Consider the following 20,003-nt stretch of genomic DNA (forward strand, 5'->3'; position numbering starts at 1 on the left):
GATATCTATTAAGTTTTCAATATCAACAGAATGCACTGAAATTTTTCTAGTGGTCAGAACAATTATTTGTAGACAACAGTTAAATAATTTCGAAAATAAAATTATGATTTGTCATGATGAAGATATTGAATGCAGTATCCCTATGAATGAGGTCAAAGTCACGGGGTCACCACGTTATCTCATAGTTAACCTGTGCAGGACGCTGATTTGATGATAACACTCAAAAGCAGAAATTATGAACAAAATAAAAAATATTTGCACACAAAACCAAAACTGAGTACTTTTAAACAAATGTTTATTACTTTAGAATTAATATAACAGAAATAAATACAAACAAAAGATGGCACAATTCATTAATGGTTTTATTCTTGTACAAAACCAGGTGGATATTGAATTTGGACGTTGCTTGGACAAACGGGTACTTGGCAACATTTACCGGCAGGAGCTGGGTCTAGGCGGCAGGTTGGTGGTAATGTCCAGTTAAGACATCTACAACAGAAAAAAAGAAGGTGTTGATACAAATGATGTAAACGAAGAAATTGATATCTTAAATGATATTTTGTAACAAATTTTAATACATTCCAAACGAAACATAATAAAATAATAATTTATATCAAAAAAGCAGGTTACATTAGTACATGTATTAGTCAGGAAAGACACTTATTTTCACAGGTATTTTGTCATTCAGCAATCAAAATACTCAGTAGTTATTTGAAAATAATAATAAAAATCCTTAAACAAGCCAGTCATGAGTGTAAGCCTTACAAACGCTACTTACAGTGTTTGACATTGGTAGAACCCAGTCTTTCCATCTTGGCATGTACATTTATATTTACAACCATCCCTCCACTTCTCTCCTTCATGGTAATATTTGCCACCGTAATAACAAGTGTTTGCAGTAACTGTTTAAAAGAGGTAAAATTAAATAAAAATCATTAGAATTGTTAGAGATTAACAGACCACTAAGCTTGTTAAATTCATTAAAGAATAGAAAACCAAATGGTAAAATATGTTGCAGTGTAAACATTATTCGTGAAACTTCTAGTGTGCCGTGTTTGCTTTGAAATATTTGATACTAGCAGGTTATTACCTCACTAATGATGTTGAATATTTAATACGGACGGACGGAAATCTACCTAAATCCTGCTAAAAGACCTTATATTATAAAGAAGGTACCATGAATGTTTAATATAGCTCCTTCAAAGGTGATGATGTAGATGTGACACTGACAATTTATCAAAACAAAAGTACAATGAAATACAAAGACAAACTCAAATTGTTATCATTAGTCATACCTCCACAGCTAGGCTGAGAGCAACATTCTCCTGGTTTCTTTTCTAATGTACAGCCAGCTGGAAGATTGTTCCATACTGGGCATCTGTAATTAAAACATCATTCAGTTTATACGCACATTTCTTCTGTTAATGGTGCATTGTATATGTCAAATGAGAAAATTTACGTAAGTTTGAATGATCTATAAAAAGACAATTTTATTATTCTGCTGAGACCCACATGGAAGATCATGAAACCGAATGTGTAAGCCTCGTTAAATAAAGTCGTTACTAACTGACTTACTTATTTTTATAAAAAGAAAACTTAACAATCGGTCACAATTAGATTACTTTTCAGTTTATTAACCAAGACTGAATTAAAACTTGAATGTGTACTGCTGACATATGTTAAATGTATCAGTTCTCTAATTTAAAATATCTTAATACAAAATCCAGAGGGTTTGGCAAATTAATACCGTGATTTCTTATATGGTGTAAAATTCAATTGTATCGTAACTTATTACATTGTTATAAATAATGAATTTTCAAGAAGTCTCTTACAAATCTTGGCATCTGTAGAATCCAGTTCTAGCATCTTCACATGTACAATTATACTGGCAACCATCTTGCCAGACCTCTCCCTGGTTGTAAATCTTGCTCTTGTATATACAGAAACTTGCTATAAACATACAAAAACACATATAATGAACCAATAATTTTACTTCCTATTCTTCAAATTTGTTAGTTTCTTTTTAAGATATACCAGTACAAGGCTCATCTTTAAGTAAAATACTTATGTTGCAGAAACTTAAAATCCAGTACAAGGCTCATCTTTATGTAAAATACTTATATTGCAGAAACTAAAAATCCATCACATTCTAATTGAACATGTCTAAGTTGCATTAAAGAATGCAAACACTATGTATAGTGCCCTGGGAAGGGCTTAATCTAATGTTTTAGGAACTTGTTGCCCAACCCATTTGCATTTTGATATATACTCATTATTTGTATAATATGTTTGTAAACATGTATTTAATGCAATAAAATATGTTCAAACTAAACACTATGTATGGGAAGCTGCATTCCCAATTACAAATCAAGTGAAGATGGCAATTAAAAAAATACTACCAGATTTTTAAAACACTATGTAGTCATTCTGTGTCCACCTGTAGTGTGTACAGTTTAAATCGTAGTACATATACTATGTGTGTACTCAAAACATGTTTGTGTCACCTTTACAAAGGGACTATGTAACAATTATTTATATTTTCATGTATCAAATTTGAGCTTCATACATCTTAAAAAAATATTTCATTCATGATATGAGAGGGTAGTGTGCTCCACATTTATGTACCAGTACCTTACTAGTTTTTATATTGCGATCTACCAATAATTAGCAATAACTTATCCATGTTCTCTTTGAAACGGCGCTGGACAAAAATTTCTGAGGGAAAGATTTAATAATATAGCCTAGCATATATGTATATGGAGATATAGCGATATTGTGAGATATATTTTGGACTGAAAGAAATGTTATAATATGTCACTTCTAGCATTAGAATAAGTATACTGTGCTTCTCTTAGTTCACGGTACTTAACACTTTAAAACAGTAAAGAACACAAACAATAAACTTACACTACAAAAACTGTCATAAACTGTATCATTTAGTCATTTTTCTGCTATATGACACAAGGAAACAACAATATATTCAATCAAAATTAGTTTTAATTTGTCAGATGTAAACAGTGTGTCGGCCGTTTTGAAAACATTATGTCATCATTTACCTCACGGTAATGGTGTTTTATTTCAGTTTTTTCATGTTTCAGTTAAAATTTCTTTAAGTTATTTTGCATAATTTTAAATATTAAAAGTATTTTTACATTGTAACTCAAAATTTATTTTTTCAACAAACAAGAACATTTAGAAAATGATGATTGTTTCAGACGTATGCACAATTTTAATGGACTATTGTTGTTTTTTGCAGAAGTTTGTAAAATGTTGTTCAGTTTTACGTAAAATTCTATAGATTTAAATTATTTTGCACAAAACCTTTGTTGTTAAGGTGTTTGAATAAAATATGTCAATTCTGACCAATTACAACACTGGTCACATGAAAATATGCCATTACCGTGAGATAAATGATGACGCGGAATTAGTGATGTTGAGTATAGTGAGTATATATACTTACATGTTGCTACAATTGTCTGGGATGGAATGGTTGGTCCAGTACCATTACCTATAAAATATAAAGGTAATTTAAGAAAATGTTTGTTACTATACATTTTGTAATTATCCAAAATGCTTTATATCAATATGTGTTAATTAAACAGCTTAACACCATCTTTATTACCATCTAACAAATTGACTATTCCATTATTATTTTCAAATTCAACATTAATATGCTGTTTCAATTACATCAGTCGTAAGGAATCAAGCTACAGGTAAAACATTTGCCTCATTCTTGTAACAGTTTAGCTTATTTCATTGACATGACTATCAACTACAAACAACTTGTCAATTTCCGCATTCAAAGCATGTAATGTGAATTATTTGCCATGTTTGTGGAGGATATTAAAAAAGTCTTATCAGAATTTTGTTATTTGAAAAGCTCTGACTTAAATTTAAATATATAGCACCGAGGTTACACTTACAGTTAGGATGAGCCAAAATAGCAAAGACATCACCCGTTCCTGGCTGAGCTGTAATATATAAGGATGAAATATTGTATTCAACGCTACCTTTGTTTTTACTTGTGTCATTCAATACTGTGGCATAAAATATAAATCTGTGAAGCATAACAAATTTGAACCAACTTTTCTTTTGTTTGGTCTGTACAGTGACTTTGTCATATCTCAGCAGTTTGTTAACCTAACAAGCTTTACTGGATAACTAACCAGTAATTAACAAATTACTCCATAAGTGACTAACTACTAATCTCCCACAAGGTTTCTGAATCAGCAGTGAGCGACGTATGACCATTAGCCTCGCAGTCTGAGAACAATAGCTACAGATTATTTTTGCCTCGCTAAGTGATCAATTTAATTGTTTTATGTAAGTTTGCTGGATAACTTCCATTCAAGAAAACATTCAGTATCCTCGGAGCAAATTAACCACTCATTGTATATAATAATCAACTTACTAGATCCCCAGCTGGTAACAGATTGGCCGGGAGCATAATAGAAAGCAGGTTTCTGAGATCCTTGTTCAAATGGACAATTATTCTTTGTTGATACCATGATCCAGCCCTGAGAATTACATCCACTGCCTGAGCTGCTGGCCAGGAATTCATGTCCTGTTGCTTGATCACTGCAATAAAACACAAATTATGACAATCAAACTGGTTTCTTTAAAATCAAAAATACATGTTATACTTTTATCTAAGACCGATGTAAGCAAATTAAGACTGATCAAAGCAAATTAAGACCGATGAAAGCAAATTAAAGACTTTCTGTCACTCATGATTGTTTCCTGTTCTTTTAACAACATTTTTTAAGTATTACATACTTTAAAAGTATATATATATTCAGTACTTTTACAAAACAAACAAAAGAGCCATTTTTTTATATTTGGGTTATACGTCACACCAGCACAGTATAGGTCATATGCTTAATTTCCAACTTTATGGTGGAGGAAAACCATTTCAGGCACAAATGGGCACCCAAGTAGAACCAAATGAGACATTATATGATGCATAGTCAGTAAAGATATAATAATAACAAAACATGGCTGTGTCCCTTAGAATTATAGTAAATGTTGAACCCATTATCCCCGAGTTTACAAGCAAACAAACACTGACCATGAGCATATAACTATAACTTTTGCTGAGACCAAAAAAAACAACAACACCTACCCCATCAAACTGAAGATGTTCTTTGGTGCATATCTGATATCAGTCCATGTTGATGAGATGATCCTACTTGGATCAAACCAGCTTTCTTTGTCTGATCCAGTGGCATCAAAGATAATGTTGGCCTTCTCTACTCCTTTGTTGAAGATAGCAACTTTAACCTGTCAAGTAATTTTGTAAGGTTATTTTTATATGTGTTACACAATTTGAGCCGTGTCACGACAAAACCAACATAATGTGTCTGCGACCAGCATTGATCCAGACCAGCCTGCGCATCCGCGCAGTCTGATCAAGATCCATGCTGTTCGCTTACAGACACTATAACAAGTAGAGAAACCAAAAGCGAACAGCATGGATCCTGATCAGACTGCGCGGATTTGTTTAGATTTTTTTTTTCAAAAACAATAAGGTATACATGTACCATTAGTTTATATTAATTTAACAGATTTGTCTATAAATAGTTATGCAATTTGACATTACTATTTTATATTTCCCATGACAGTTCTTTTAACAAGTAGTTCACATTGTCTGTATTACCTATACCTTTAATAAACAGTTAACTTTACTTGTATTACTAACACTAAAAGGCCATTTTTAACAAGTTAACTTTGCCTATATTACCTATACAAAACATATATACCTTGTCAATGCAAAGACTGTTCCAGTAATTGGACAGATCAGGTTTGTAATGTCCGGGGTAGGTGCTAGTTAGGTACATGGCTTCTGGTACGTTGGGGTTCATGGTTCCAGTTCCGTGCCACAGGTTGTAGAGATCACCTGGTACACCGGCCACTCCCTTCATCATTATCATCCAGTCTAGACAAAAAAAAATGAAAATAAATTAACTTCAATATACTTACGTTATCTTGATTGTCAAACATATTCTTTTTTATTTGATAAGCTTGTTCCCTGTAGTAGTAGCCTGCACTGCCTGCGGTTATATGTCGAGATATCAATGTATGGCTCAAACTATTATATCTTGCATGACAGATAGACATTTATACCATATGATCAATAAGACTTGAATACAATGATAAGTTGACAGTGTTATGTATAACACAGTTTATTTCTGTATAAGTAAATAAGCATGATATCAAATATTGTACTGTGTTTACTTATGAACCCTTTCCCAACTACATATCTTAAATGGACTTAAATAGACGTGTATGCGTTTCTATCTGGACAAAACCAATTTATCTTTTTGAGGGAATATTTAAAAATATATAAGGAGTTGATAGCGGACAATGCAGAGCATCATTATCACCCGATGGCACAGATGTGCTGTCTGATCTTGGTCTGCATAGACTTCAAGAATACGGCCTATTGCCACCAGCAGGATAAAGTTTAACCGTCAAACATTATCATTATTCAAACCTGTCAGTACAAAAAACAGTCAACCTCTGGACAAAAAGTTGTTTTTTTTGTTTTTTTTAAATGATATTAATATCTATACATAGAGAAGAAATCATGAACTTACTGCTGCTAGGTAATTGTACAGTCATTGTGGTTCCATAGTTGCCTTGTGCATCTGAAAGTTTTATAAAATATGATTTTAAAATTCTACAATAAGGGAAACTTTGAAACATAGAAAATCTACATGCTAATTTACACTGCAACAAGAATGTTAAAAGGTTGAAAATTGCGTCACATTTTATAAAAAAATGATAAATTTCAGTCAAAGGTTTTCATTATACATGTGTATAAGTCAGTATTCCTAAATACATTCCTGAATAAAACCTTTACCTTTTTCAGAAAAAAAGATGAAGATCAAAAGCAATTTCATGTAGTATAAAATCAATACAGCAGTATAAATGACAAAACCCTTTAATACTGTTTAGATCTACCTTATTTGTAGACCTCTCATATGTACTTTGTTACACCTAAACAGTTTTAAGTTACTTGTTCATTCATAACTAAACTCACTAATATAAAACAATTGTTTTCAAACAAATTTACACAATTAAAAACCTGATATTCCTTAAGCCAATAAGCTTACTTGGATGAAATTAGCAATTATACCGAAATTCAACCAAAAATTATTTCTTTTTATGGTATTTATTATATTTGGCAATATTCATAAAAAAACGTTTTCAGTATAATTATATTCAGATTTTGATACCTAACCATACTGTCTATTTACAGAAAGTTTAAGGTTGCAGTTCTCATATATTCACTTTTAAAATATAAATGATAACTTACTACACTTGTTGCAGTATTTCTGACAGTTATCAATGGCCCACTGTTCGTACACGCCCTCGCAAGCAGTACTCTTGTCATATGAATCGCAGTTAGGCAATTTGTCGGAGCATGGCTGCAGAGTCTGTGCTGGGTAGTGAGTCACAATAGCTGGAGGTGATGTTGCTGGGGAAAATAATGAAGACAATTATAGTGTACAAATATACAGTCACTTTTTCCAACTGAAGTCCTTTAAAGATCATGATACATTTGTATCGAATTCCTTCATCAATTTCATAAGCAAAAACAAAAAACTTTTAGCAATTTTAATTAAAATAGTATGGAAAATTTATGCAGATAGTCAAGATGTCAATTTAGACCATTTCTTTTCCATTTTTCAGGTTTTGTCTGTGGATAAATTGATACAGCTTAAAGTTTATAATAAAAATTATATTTTTTTATAACTACAAAATAAAAATCACATATCTATTAAACATGTTTTCTGTAGTCACTAGTAACGCAACAAAATGTCCAAGTTACTTAATTTGGCAGCAGTTCAATCACAAATAAACGAAACAAAAAATAATAAGAGTTATAAATACATACTACAGAGGTTGCAAGTCTTCCTGCAGTTTTCTCTCGCCCATGGTTCATAAACACCTGTACATGATGTTGTATCATATGCATCACAATTCTGTAGTTTGTCAACACATTGGTTTGAGAGTGGACTCTGGGTATGGGCTGCAAAGAAAAAAAAACATAAATTTTGATAAATTTTTCATAAAATCCGTCATCCTACATGATATTTTAAAGAGTGAAACTAGAATAAAGTGTTGAAGCACCACACTAATTATACCGTATTCCAGTGTATACCAGACAAGACACTTGAATGATTAACTGCTAAAATCTTGCTTTTTTTACCTGCCGAAATGCACTTTAAGATGACTAATTCATCTCTTTAAACCAATAAATGTATGATCATGAATGAAATAGTGTAAGAATCGGCGAAAAATGTAATATTTGTCTACTTTGTGATCTGATCAGATCATGATTTCTGCAAGAATCTAGAGGTACTGCTCTAACACTCCAACACTATAGAGTTAAATCCTATTTTCAATACTTACGGCATAGGTTACAGTAAGCTTTACAGTTTTGTTCTGCCCATTTGTCGTATGGTGCTCTGCAACTCTGTTGTCCATAAGCAGCACAGTTGGGAATAGCATCGACACAGCCCGAGATATGTGGCGCCACCGTGTGGATGATAGGTGTTGCGATCGTTGTCACTGCTGGATAGTTACAGCGTGGTTCTTGACAACACTGGCCGGGAATTGTTACCATGCGGCAGGCAGATGGCATTGATGTGTAAGTTGGGCATCTATAAATAAATAAGATATCAATTAAATGTTTGTAAAAATAATAAAAAATTGTTTATTTCATGATAAATTTGAACAAAATCAAAAGAATCTTTTATTGAAAATACAATAGTGATGATGTTTCTAAACATGATAAAATTAACAAACAATTCAATGATGAGTTAACTGCTGATAATATTTATAATAATAAACAATATATATCTATAAAATTATTTCACACCAACTGCTAATCAAATGTCTTCTTAATACAGATACTCCATAACTTGGCAAATGAGGGTTTTCCCTGTCTAATCCCCTGGTACAAACAAACTTTCCAGTTACAACTTGGTAAATATATTGATAATTACAGCAACATGTTTACTACTCTATAGTAAATAGTAGTTCACCATGAAGCTGTAACAGTCAAAGTTTGTTTGCATCCAGGAATAAGTCGGGGAAAATTCACAATTGGCAAGTTCTGAATAATACCTTATATAATAACCTTATGGACCAGTCCAAATGGTGGTCTTAATTGAGGGGTTTCACTGTATCTATTTTAACATATCATAATATATAAAACATACAGGTAAATGTACATGTACATACTTTGGAGAGCATGAGTACATTCCATTCTGAGCATCTGTACATTGACAAGAATAGTCACATCCATCATCCCAACGTTGTCCCTGTGTATGGATTCTTCCCTTGTATATACACTGATCTGTAAGAGAAGAAAAAATTTTATTATATATAATAACCATCACAAACAATGTTGCATTAAAGCATCTCACCTCCAGATTCTTGATAATGTTTATCAAAATTTTACTAGTTAATATTAAAAATGCTGTGAAGTGGTGAACAAATAAATTACTTTATGCTTACATGAATATTTAACATTAATTGTCACAAATTGTGTAAAAGTACCCATAAAATAGCCTCATATCCTATGTTAGTATCAACATAGATACATATATGTTGTGGTTGACATAATCATTGCTTATTCAATAATTTGCTAATATGAGGGACTAAAATTCATAAATGCTAGCACGAACTTTAATTACAATAAAAGTCTGTGATGCTCGCTTTGGAATATTATTCATTTTGAAATAATGATTAAAAAATAATTGAACAATTTTTGTCAGAATACTTTAAAAAAAACACTTACGGTTATATCCAGTTACAGCTGTTGTGCCATATGTTCCGGTGCTTGGGTTGTAGCCGGGTCTGAATCCTCCTGTGCCTGGTTGGTATGAGCCATACACTGGGTATCCAGTCTGTGGGTTGGTAACAGGATTGAACTTGGAACCATCTGGTTTCATACAGACAGGGTCATCGCAGCACTTGCCAGCAGCCTTTACTGTATAACATCCCTGTGGGAGCTGGTATTTTGGACACCTGTTAAATAAATGCATATTCCCATTTGTCTCTGTTTTTTATTTTTAAAGTGTAGATGGGAGTCATTATAAACAATATTCAATAGAGCTAAAAACTAACTGTTTGATTAATTTTCTTATTTTGATGCTGACTTAAACACATAATGGTCATATCTTTGCAGTAAGTTCTTCTTACCAAAATTACTAAATAAATAACCAGTAATTACAAACTTCTCAGCAATTGACTGATTATAGAACCAATGATGAGAGACAAATGACCATTAGACTCAATGTTTGAGATCATATGTCATGGAGAAATTTTGCCTTGTTCAATGACAGACCAGTGACACTAATATAATATATTTGATGCTCTCCTCAGCTGAATGGGCGAACAGTTAATTAGTAATAAAATGCATACCAAGTAAAAGGAATATAGCTAATGCTTGTTTATCATTTTAAGGAAGATATGTATCAAATTAAAAAAAAATCACAAATCAAAGACTTTGAAATATAAAGTGATGCTTGTCTGTCATGTAAAATCAAAGATAAGGCGTTTGCAAGAAGTAGCACATATTTCTCTAGTAAGAAATGGCTATAACTTACTGTGGTTTACACTGGTAATAACCAGTCTTGGCTTCCATACATTCACAAACATAATCACATCCATCGTCCCAAGTCTCTCCTTGGTTGTACAGTCTGTTCTTGTACACACATTGGTCTTTAAAAGTGAATCAATGTATGTATTAACATAGTGAATAAACTACTTATAACTTCTGTCAATTATTATTTCAATTCATTATTTACAAAATGACCTATTAAATGTCTGATAATCTAGTTTTAAGCCCATTAAGCGTGCATTATATAAAAATACTTACTTCTGATGCTTCCGCTGGAGACACCTGGTGGAAGAGCATAACCACTGCCTGGATACAGGCTCTGTCCTCCAATGACAGGCTGGGTACCAGATGGGTAAATGACCTGTGAACTTCCTGTGTTTGGTGCTGGTGTCTGGCCAGGTAGAAGTTGTGGAGCAGGGGTTGGTATAAGCATAGGAGATGGTACGTAGTTTCCTACTTGTGGGATATTGCAGCTCAATGATTTACAGCACATGCCAGGTACTGTGTTCATCTTACAGTAAGATGGAATACTGCTTGGGTATTGTGGGCATCTGTTATTGCAAATAAGTTATTATAAGCATTGCAAATAAGTAATTATAAGTTTTGCAAATAAGTTATTATAAGTTTTGCAAATAAGTAATTATAAGTTTTGCAAATAAGCAATTACAAGTTTAACAAGCACATTTTTCACAGCACAGCAAAATCAGAATAAGATGTACATGTATATATACATTGTAAAATATTGCTTAAGAAACCTTAAAGCTTAAAAAACAAAAGTAAGGGTTATGCATTATGGCTGAAATACAATTATGTATCTAAAAACAAATTCATATACATTTCTTCATAATCTTTGCACATTTATTAAATGGAAAAAAAACATTTCTTCATAATCTATGCACAAAAAATGGAAAATACTATGACCCAGACAATACCCTTGACAAAATTCAATAAATATTCAATTATACAATGCACAATGTTCTTTTATTTAAAAAAAAGTATATATACTGTGCATACATATTCAGAACTTACTTTGAAGTACATGTATAAAGACCAGTTGAAGCATCGGTACAGGTACATGTGTAGGCACATCCATCATCCCAAGACTCACCCTGTTTATGGGTAGTTCCTTTGTATACACAATCAGCTGTAAAATAATACAAAATTAGTAATTACTTTTTCAATGCTTAAAGTAATGGACATATTACATAAACCAGAGATGTAGATAACATCTCTTTGTCTCTGCATTAACATACATAAATAGTTACACTTTAACATGTTCAAAATCAAAATCACTCTATTTTTCAGAAAACCAATATAACTATATTTCAGGCATGATGGTTTTAATATCAAGTAATTACAATTATCTCTCATTGACCTTACTTCAACAGTGTAAAAAATAAAAAGAAGCAAAAGAAAATCATACTTCTACTTCCAGAAATGGTGCCGGTTCCAGGTTGTGGGTTGTAGCTACCAGTGAATTGAGTATGGGTACCAACTGGTACAATATTGGATCCAGATGTTCCTGGAGTTTGGGAACCAGTAACAGTTACGGGTGAAAGAGAACCTGAACATTGAGGTAGGGAACAGCAATTATCCTTAGGGTCCTTAATCAGATAACAGGTGCTTGGAAGGTCTGAGTAAACTGGGCATCTAAAAATAAAAAAATATGTTTTTTTTAAAAGTTATAACTCTTTATGTACCTGCAAATATCATTTACTATAAAATAATATGGTCAAGAAATGTAAAGCTATATTGAATTGCTCGATCATACATGTACCTAACTATCAAAGTCTTAGCAATAATAACTGTTTTATGGACTTATGTATCTAAGGTTACTTTTACACTTGAGCAGCCAACATCTTCTTAAAGACATATTAAATCTAGGGTTGACATTATTTTACCTGTCAGTACATCTGTAGGAATTAGTGAGTGGGTTTTCGCATACACAGCTCTTACAATTATCTTGCCATGTGGAGCCAAGTGGATGTGTTGTCATATCTTTGTAAATACACATGTCTGAAAAGCATAGTTTTGGCATATATAGTCTCTAATATATCATATAAATACACGTGTCTGAATGTTTAGTTTTGGCATATAGTCTCTAATCTATTATATAAATACACATGTCTGAATGCATAGTTTTGACATATTGTCTCTAAAATATCATAAAAATACACATCTGACAGCATAGTTTTGGCATATTGTCTCTAATATATCATATAAATACACATCTGACAGCATAGTTTTGGCATATTGTCTCTAATATATCATATTAATACACATCTGACAGCATAGTTTTGGCATATTGTCTCTAATATATCATATTAATACACATCTGACAGCATAGTTTTGGCATATTGTCTCTAATCTATCGAGTATAATACACATGAGTTTCTTCTCTTAGAGAATATTAGGAAATATCTAAAACTGGGTAATATGAAAGGAACTCAATAAGTTCTGATATTTACTTCTATTGCCAGAAGTGCCTGTCCCTGATGTTGGGTTGATTGGAAGCTGTGAGCCAGATGGTCCGGTGTTAAATCCTGGCTGGTAGGTAATTGGTGGGTTTGAGCCTGCGGGTCCGGTGTTGAAACCTGGCTGGTAGGTAATTGGTGGGTTTGAGCCTGAGGGTCCAGTGTTGAAACCTGGCTGGTAGGTATTTGGTGGGTTTGAGCCTGATGGTCCTGTGTTGACACCAGGTACACCAGTATACTGTGGGTTAGGTGTTGGTACAAATACACCTGGGGTTGGCACCTGGGACACATCACATGATGCTATCTTGCAGCAGGCGTCATTTGGATCTTGTTTGTATGTGCAGAAGGCGGGTAAATTGATATATCTTGGGCATCTGGAGAAAGCATATAACATATTATCCTCAATAAGCTTGTCAAGAGAAATAAATGTAATGTAATGGTTTATGAAATATTTTTCATAAATAAGTTCTTTAACAAACTGCTACAAATGTCTCAACACATCCTTATTATAATTGTAGGAAAAAGAGATTTGCTCTATGCAATAACTGACAAGAAGACATAATGATCAATTAACAATCATTACAAATATTTCTAATTTTGCACGTAACTATTCTTTTAAATCGTTAATTGTTATATCTATTAATTTATTATTTTTCTTATAAGAAGTATTTTAGTGACATGGACCTCAATGGAATTGTTATATACACTACCTCTCGGTACATCTGTACTGGCCTCTGTTCTGGTCGAAACATGTACATCTGAACTGGCAACCATCATCCCATGTTTGTCCCTGAGTATAAGGTTTACCCTTGTATACACACATCTCTGAAATAAACATATATTTTGTACGATAATTAAAATACAAATTGTTGGGAGGTTGAATTTTTTCTTACCTAAATTTTTCAGTATTTCAGAATTCAGTACTTTAAGAATCTAGATTGGAATTTATAGCAAGATTAAGTCTTTCACACAGAAATTTGCTATTACATCAAAAACAGTCATCATCCTAAGCCCTAATAACTTCAACAACACTTTAATCACTAAAATTATTTTGTTGGTTTTTCTATGAAATAAGAATCTTACTGCCATTTCCTGAGGGGCCGGTTCCATAACTGCCAGGGTTGTTACTGCTGGAACCAGAGAATACAGCTGGTACATATGTTGGTGCCACAATGATTGGTTTAGGTGTGGTAGATGGATTTACTCCACTGATTGGTGGGTTGGTTCCTGGGTTAAAGATCAATGGTGTAGGAGCTGGTGTAAAGGTGTTGCAATCGGGTACCACACAACAACTGTCATTAGGATCGGTTACCAGTCTACAGCTAGATGGGAGACCGGTATAGCTTGGACATCTGCAAAACACAGGAAACAATGTATGAAAATTGAAGAAAAAAAATTGACTCATTAAAAAATACATATCTATGTCAGGAGTGGTGTATTTCAGTAAATATTGATAATCTTTGACTAAAATGCATATTTAATATACCATGTAACATTATAGATAAATACATTTTCTCAGCCTACTCATAAATCCTATATTTTGTATTCTCTCAGACAATGGGCATGACAAATAGCTTGTTTCTAATCATAATATTTGAATTAACATGTATAAAAGGGATGCACCTTTCAGTGCCTATATGTACTTTCTGTGCAAACAAATCAGCATCTATATACATAGTTACTAAAAACAGAATAAATGAAAAACTGATCAAGTTAAATGTTGGAAAGACCATGATTTAAATAGGGTAGCACTTGCCTAACTCAAATGATACAAACAAACAAACAGACACAGCACCTTTCTGAGCATGAGTAGTAGCCAGTAGAAACATCGTCACATCTGCAACGTTTATCACAGCCATCATCCCAGGTCTGTCCTTGCTGGTAGTATACTCCTTTGTACACACAATAACCTGACATATACACAAATATAATGTCATAATGCTATATACATGTATCACCAATATTATAATTTCATAATGCTATATGTCAGCAATACTTTAATGTCATAATGATATATATTACCAAGAATAAATTATGTGATAATGCTATATATCAGCAATATTATAATGTCATAATGCTATATATCACCAAACATACAATGTTATAATGCTAAATATATCCAATTTTATAATGTCATAATGCTATATATCAGCAATATCATGTCTTAATGCTATATATCACCAAAATATACATTGTAATGTCAAAATGCTATATATCAGCAATATTATAATGTCATAATTCTATATATCACCAAAATATACATTGTAATGTCAATATGCTATATATATCACCAATATTATAATGTCATAATGCTATATATCACAGATATTAAAATGTCATAATGCTATATATCACCAAAATTATGTCACAATGATATATATCTACAAAAAATATAATGTCATCATGCTATATACATATACATGTATAACCAAACAGATAATGTTAATTGTAATAAAAGAATATGTACTTTATCATTATCTATGCCAATCATTTTTGATGTAGAACTATCTATGCTTGTCTTTTTTTTAAATTTTGTAATATAGAATATGTTCTTTATCATTTTTGTTTTATAGATTTCATGAAGTTTACCTGGAGGTGGTCTGGTGACAGGTTGTGGGGCTACTGTAACTTGTCCTGGCAGTGGTGTCTGGAACGGATTTGGTGCTGGTGTAGGAATACCATGTGGGAATGGAGATGGGTTCACATAGTCACAATATGGTACCTGGCAACAAGCATCCTTTGGATCTTGAACCATCACACACTGTGTTGGTACTTGTGGATAATCAGTACAACTGAAATGATAAATTAATTTACAACAATCATGCATTTTTCTAATTAATGTTTTCTTAATTAGTGATAAAAATGTTTGTTAAATTATGTTACCAAGTTGTTAAATACAAATACAAGACATTTATATAGCGCAAAAATGTATTAAATATTCGATTGCGCTGTACATTATAAAGACTATATACACATATGCTTGATCAAGACACTCCCAAACCCAGTCTCGATGGCACAGCCAATCTACAACTCTAGTTGAAAAACAGTCCAAACAAGTATGTTTTAAGTTTGGCCTTAAACTGATTTTCATTGGTAATGTCCTTCAGATAGTCTGGCAATGAATTCCACCATTTAGGTCCCACAATGGCCAAGGATCTATCAGCAAGTTTTGAATTTGTTGATGGTTTATCAAACCGAATGTGGCTAGATGATGAGGATCTCAGTCTTTTCCTGTACTGACTCTGGCATTTAGTGAACAATTTACGAAGATACAATGGAGCGGTGCCATTTGCAACACGAAACACAGCCACAATAACTTTGTACATGATTCTTGCTCGAATTGGAAGCCAGTGGAGTGATTTAAGAATTTCAGAACTGGATTGATAGTAAGCAGCTCCAGTGACAATTCTAGCAGCATAATTCTGCACACGTTGTAATTTATCAAGTTGATAGGCTGGAATATCAGCGAATAATCCATTGCAAATGTCTAAATGTGAATGAATCAAACCGTGAACAAGGATTTCTGCAGATTTCTGAGTGAGATGTTTTCTGATTGCTTTCAAATTTCTTAACTGCATGTGTGCAATCTGACACTTCTTTTGAATATGGATGTCAAAACTTAAAGTGCTGGTCTTCTGTACTCCAACTCTCACATTGTCAACACAGTTGACTTCGACCCCACCAACATTGACACTGGAAATGTTCAATTTCTTCAGCTGATGTCTTGTACCATAAATGATGATTTCTGTTTTGCTATTGTTCATTTTTAACTTAAATCTAGTCATCCATGACACAATATCATTAAGACAGTCAGTGAGTTTTTGGCGAACGATTTCTTCGCTGTGATGGTCACCAGCTCTAATTTTAAATGCCACTTTATGATCGTCTGCATATCCATACAAATCCGCCGGATATTTCTGGACTATTTTGTTAAGGGCAGCTATATAGAGAGTAAATATCACCGGTCCAGCACAAGAACCCTGGGGAACCCCGAACCTCAGTGGTTCAGTATCCGATGAGGACTGTTCAATGACAACTTTCATATCTCTGTTGGTTAAATAAGATTCGATCCACTTTAATGGAATACCCTGTATGGCAAAGTCTTTCTGTAACTTCTTCTTAAACATACATTTTAGCACTCTTCTATTTATCAATATCGTGTTTTAGGTCCCTTCAAAAAGATTCCTGGCTGACCAAATTGAAAAAACAAAGACAAATCTATTATGCAAATTCAGTAAGTTACAAATTAATAAAATATACAGAAATGACTTGACTTTGAAGCTAGAAATTGGAGAGAGAATTTACCGTTTTGTGCATGAATACTGTCCAGTCATATCATCCACACAGATACAATGGTAGTCACAGCCATCATCAAATTTCTGACCCTTTGTGTACACCTTACCATTGAAGAAACATCCTGAAATATATGAATGTCCATTATTGTACACCATACTATTGTCATACAAGAGAAGAGTAACACAAATAAAACACATTTTTAAAACAGTCTAAACTGTTTGTCTTTTACCATTAAACTTACTTTAAAAAAAATCTTATATAATATGTGGATATTACACTTATTAAAATTTGTTTTCTTCAACACTCACCTTGTTGTTTAGGCTGTGGTGCTTGTGTGGGGTTCACACCTGGCTGTGGTGCTAAAGTAGATACACCAGGTTGTGGGGCTGGAGTGTTCTGTGGGTTTGGATTTGGGTATGGAGATGGTTGTGTTGGTACTGGAGCTACACCAGTTACCATTGGTGGTGCTGGTGTGTTGGGGTTTGGTATCAGGTATCCTGGTGTTGGTGGCACACTGGTTGGTGGTGTTGGGCATGAAGCAACTTTGCAGCAAGTTGGATCCTTCGGGTCTGGTACCAGGGTACAAGTTGGAGGTAGATTTGGATATTTTGCACATCTAAATAGAACAATGCATGTACATGTATATACTTATTGTGATTGTCAAAGCACATAAAGTAAATTAAATTATCAACTGTGGGAAGTCTGATTATAAGTGTAATTTGTTGTGAGCATCCAAATTTTTCTTATTGTCTTTTATTATTTTAATCATCTGTCACCTTTAAGGTGAATACAAACTCACTGTACATATCTAATTACTCAAGGACATCTGACTTTGGTAATAAGAACATCCTAGGTATTCTAGAATATCAAGAAGCATAATATTTCCAAAATTATCTACATATACTATGGAAAGACCATGTATATCTGTAAGCAGGACTTTTTTTCCAAGTAAATATTCTTTGGACACACAAAGTCTTTGATAATTTGAAACAAACAATATAACCACTCCACATCATATGTGATATCAAAGTAAAAGAAATATAGTACATTGTAGGAACTGAAATTAGAATTCAGAAAAAAAGTAGATAGTCCTTAAAATATACCGTCTGTTTATTGATATAGGATATATTCACTGACCTTTCTTGACATCTGTAATAACCAGTATTGGCATCTTCACATCTACAAACAGCATTACAATCATCATACCAGACCTGGTCTTGTCTGTATAGCTGGTTCTTGTACTGGCATACCACTGAAATATACAAATTATCTCCCTTTATACAGGGCACCAGCTTTATACAATACATTCATTTGTTAAATTAACTCTAACCCTAGTAAACTTTGCCACAAGTATAGACCTAGGCCAGCCTGTTCTTCAGTACAGTTTGACAAGACTTAACTTTTGTCTTGATAATGAAATCCATTGTACTTTAAATGAACTGTTCCAAATTCAAAGCAGGGTATATACAAGATTTACCACTGTCAATTCATACTATTAAAATCTAATTTACTCCGCTGCAAGCTGTTTCTCATTGTTGACAATAACATGACATCAGAATGTAGTAAAAAATGTTCAATTTTCATGGTCATATGATGAAAGAAATTTTCTAATACATATGTACAAGTACACAATCCAATATGTGTACACTGTACACACAAACATATGAATAAGAAATGTGTGCTTATTTAAATGGTCTATACTTCAAGCTTTAAAGACCATAATAAAATTCCTAGATTCTCACAAGTCATAAAATTAAAAATTATACAAGTCATGTAAATCATATTTTAAGGATATATCTAAAAGTGTCTTACTTCTTGGAGCTGGGGTTGGCTGAACTCCCGGCTGTGGTGCTAGTGTGTTCACTGGGTTTGGTGCAATAGTGGAAACACCTGGTAGTGGGGCAATGGTTGAAACACCTGGCTGTGGTGTCAGGTATGGGCTAGGTGTAAGGTTCGGGTTTGGTGCTGGTGTTGGAGCGATGAACTGGCAGTAAGGTTTCTGGCAACAATTGTCCCTGGGGTCGGCTACCATACTACACTGAGCTGGTACATTGGGGTATCTCGCACATCTTCAGAAAAATAAACAGTGGAGAAAAAAATGTTTAAAATATATGTAATATATATGTAACAAGAAACAATGTATGACACATGTAATAATACAATTTACTCACATCGAGGCATTTCAACAATTCAGTAATCTTAATTCTATTGTTTCTACATTAATTTTGGCATAATAATGAACAATTCTCTGAAACACACATCATGTTTCTCAAATGATGAAACTGGCAAACACAAAAAAAGACTTGAATGTAATTTTCCAAAATGTTTTCTGTTCTACATGTCAGCTATCCAATCTTTGACAAGGGTGTTTTTCAATTATTTTTTGTATTCATATATTTTTTGTTCACCATTGAGACATTACTTACTTCACTCAAAAAATCTGACTTTACTTATACATTAAACAACCTTAAATGTACATGAATACTGTTTTAATCTTATCTTAACATTACTATTATTTTTACACATCATGTAATCATCTACTTATCAAAACTCTCTAAACACAACAAACATGATAAAAAGCATGTCTATGCTCCCAG

At 33.0% G+C, this 20,003-nt stretch overlaps 1 protein-coding gene across 3 annotated transcripts in view; it reads right to left on the reverse strand.

Moving 5' to 3' along the window:
* Positions 1-278: 278 nt before the first annotated feature.
* Positions 279-20,003, reverse strand: part of LOC132728460 (uncharacterized) — a 61,872-nt gene continuing 42,147 nt past the window's right edge. The window contains exons 59-88 of one of the 3 annotated variants that reach the window (XM_060714106.1): positions 19,219-19,475; positions 18,544-18,658; positions 17,715-18,022; positions 17,416-17,527; positions 15,700-15,902; positions 14,906-15,020; positions 14,194-14,462; positions 13,821-13,935; positions 13,231-13,484; positions 13,105-13,179; positions 12,538-12,652; positions 12,060-12,286; positions 11,666-11,780; positions 10,895-11,187; positions 10,623-10,737; positions 9,812-10,041; positions 9,253-9,367; positions 8,419-8,669; positions 7,901-8,035; positions 7,319-7,480; positions 6,597-6,647; positions 5,760-5,935; positions 5,123-5,280; positions 4,412-4,578; positions 3,924-3,971; positions 3,461-3,508; positions 1,833-1,950; positions 1,296-1,378; positions 779-902; positions 279-489 (exon numbers count right to left, since the gene is read on the reverse strand). In XM_060714106.1, the coding sequence (XP_060570089.1) occupies positions 363-489; positions 779-902; positions 1,296-1,378; positions 1,833-1,950; positions 3,461-3,508; positions 3,924-3,971; positions 4,412-4,578; positions 5,123-5,280; positions 5,760-5,935; positions 6,597-6,647; positions 7,319-7,480; positions 7,901-8,035; positions 8,419-8,669; positions 9,253-9,367; positions 9,812-10,041; positions 10,623-10,737; positions 10,895-11,187; positions 11,666-11,780; positions 12,060-12,286; positions 12,538-12,652; positions 13,105-13,179; positions 13,231-13,484; positions 13,821-13,935; positions 14,194-14,462; positions 14,906-15,020; positions 15,700-15,902; positions 17,416-17,527; positions 17,715-18,022; positions 18,544-18,658; positions 19,219-19,475 (4,681 nt within the window). In that variant the 3' untranslated portion in view covers positions 279-362. Of the gene's footprint in view, positions 490-778; positions 903-1,295; positions 1,379-1,832; positions 1,951-3,460; positions 3,509-3,923; positions 3,972-4,411; positions 4,579-5,122; positions 5,281-5,759; positions 5,936-6,596; positions 6,648-7,318; positions 7,481-7,900; positions 8,036-8,418; positions 8,670-9,252; positions 9,368-9,811; positions 10,042-10,622; positions 10,738-10,894; positions 11,188-11,665; positions 11,781-12,059; positions 12,287-12,537; positions 12,653-13,104; positions 13,485-13,820; positions 13,936-14,193; positions 14,463-14,905; positions 15,021-15,699; positions 15,903-17,415; positions 17,528-17,714; positions 18,023-18,543; positions 18,659-19,218; positions 19,476-20,003 lie in introns of all 3 variants that reach the window. The other 2 variants (XM_060714105.1, XM_060714107.1) reach the window with 2 other exon arrangements.

The sequence above is a fragment of the Ruditapes philippinarum genome, unplaced genomic scaffold (assembly GCF_026571515.1).
Source record: "Ruditapes philippinarum isolate M1 unplaced genomic scaffold, ASM2657151v2 ctg1901_1_1_1_1, whole genome shotgun sequence".
NCBI classification, from domain to species: Eukaryota; Metazoa; Mollusca; class Bivalvia; order Venerida; family Veneridae; genus Ruditapes; species Ruditapes philippinarum.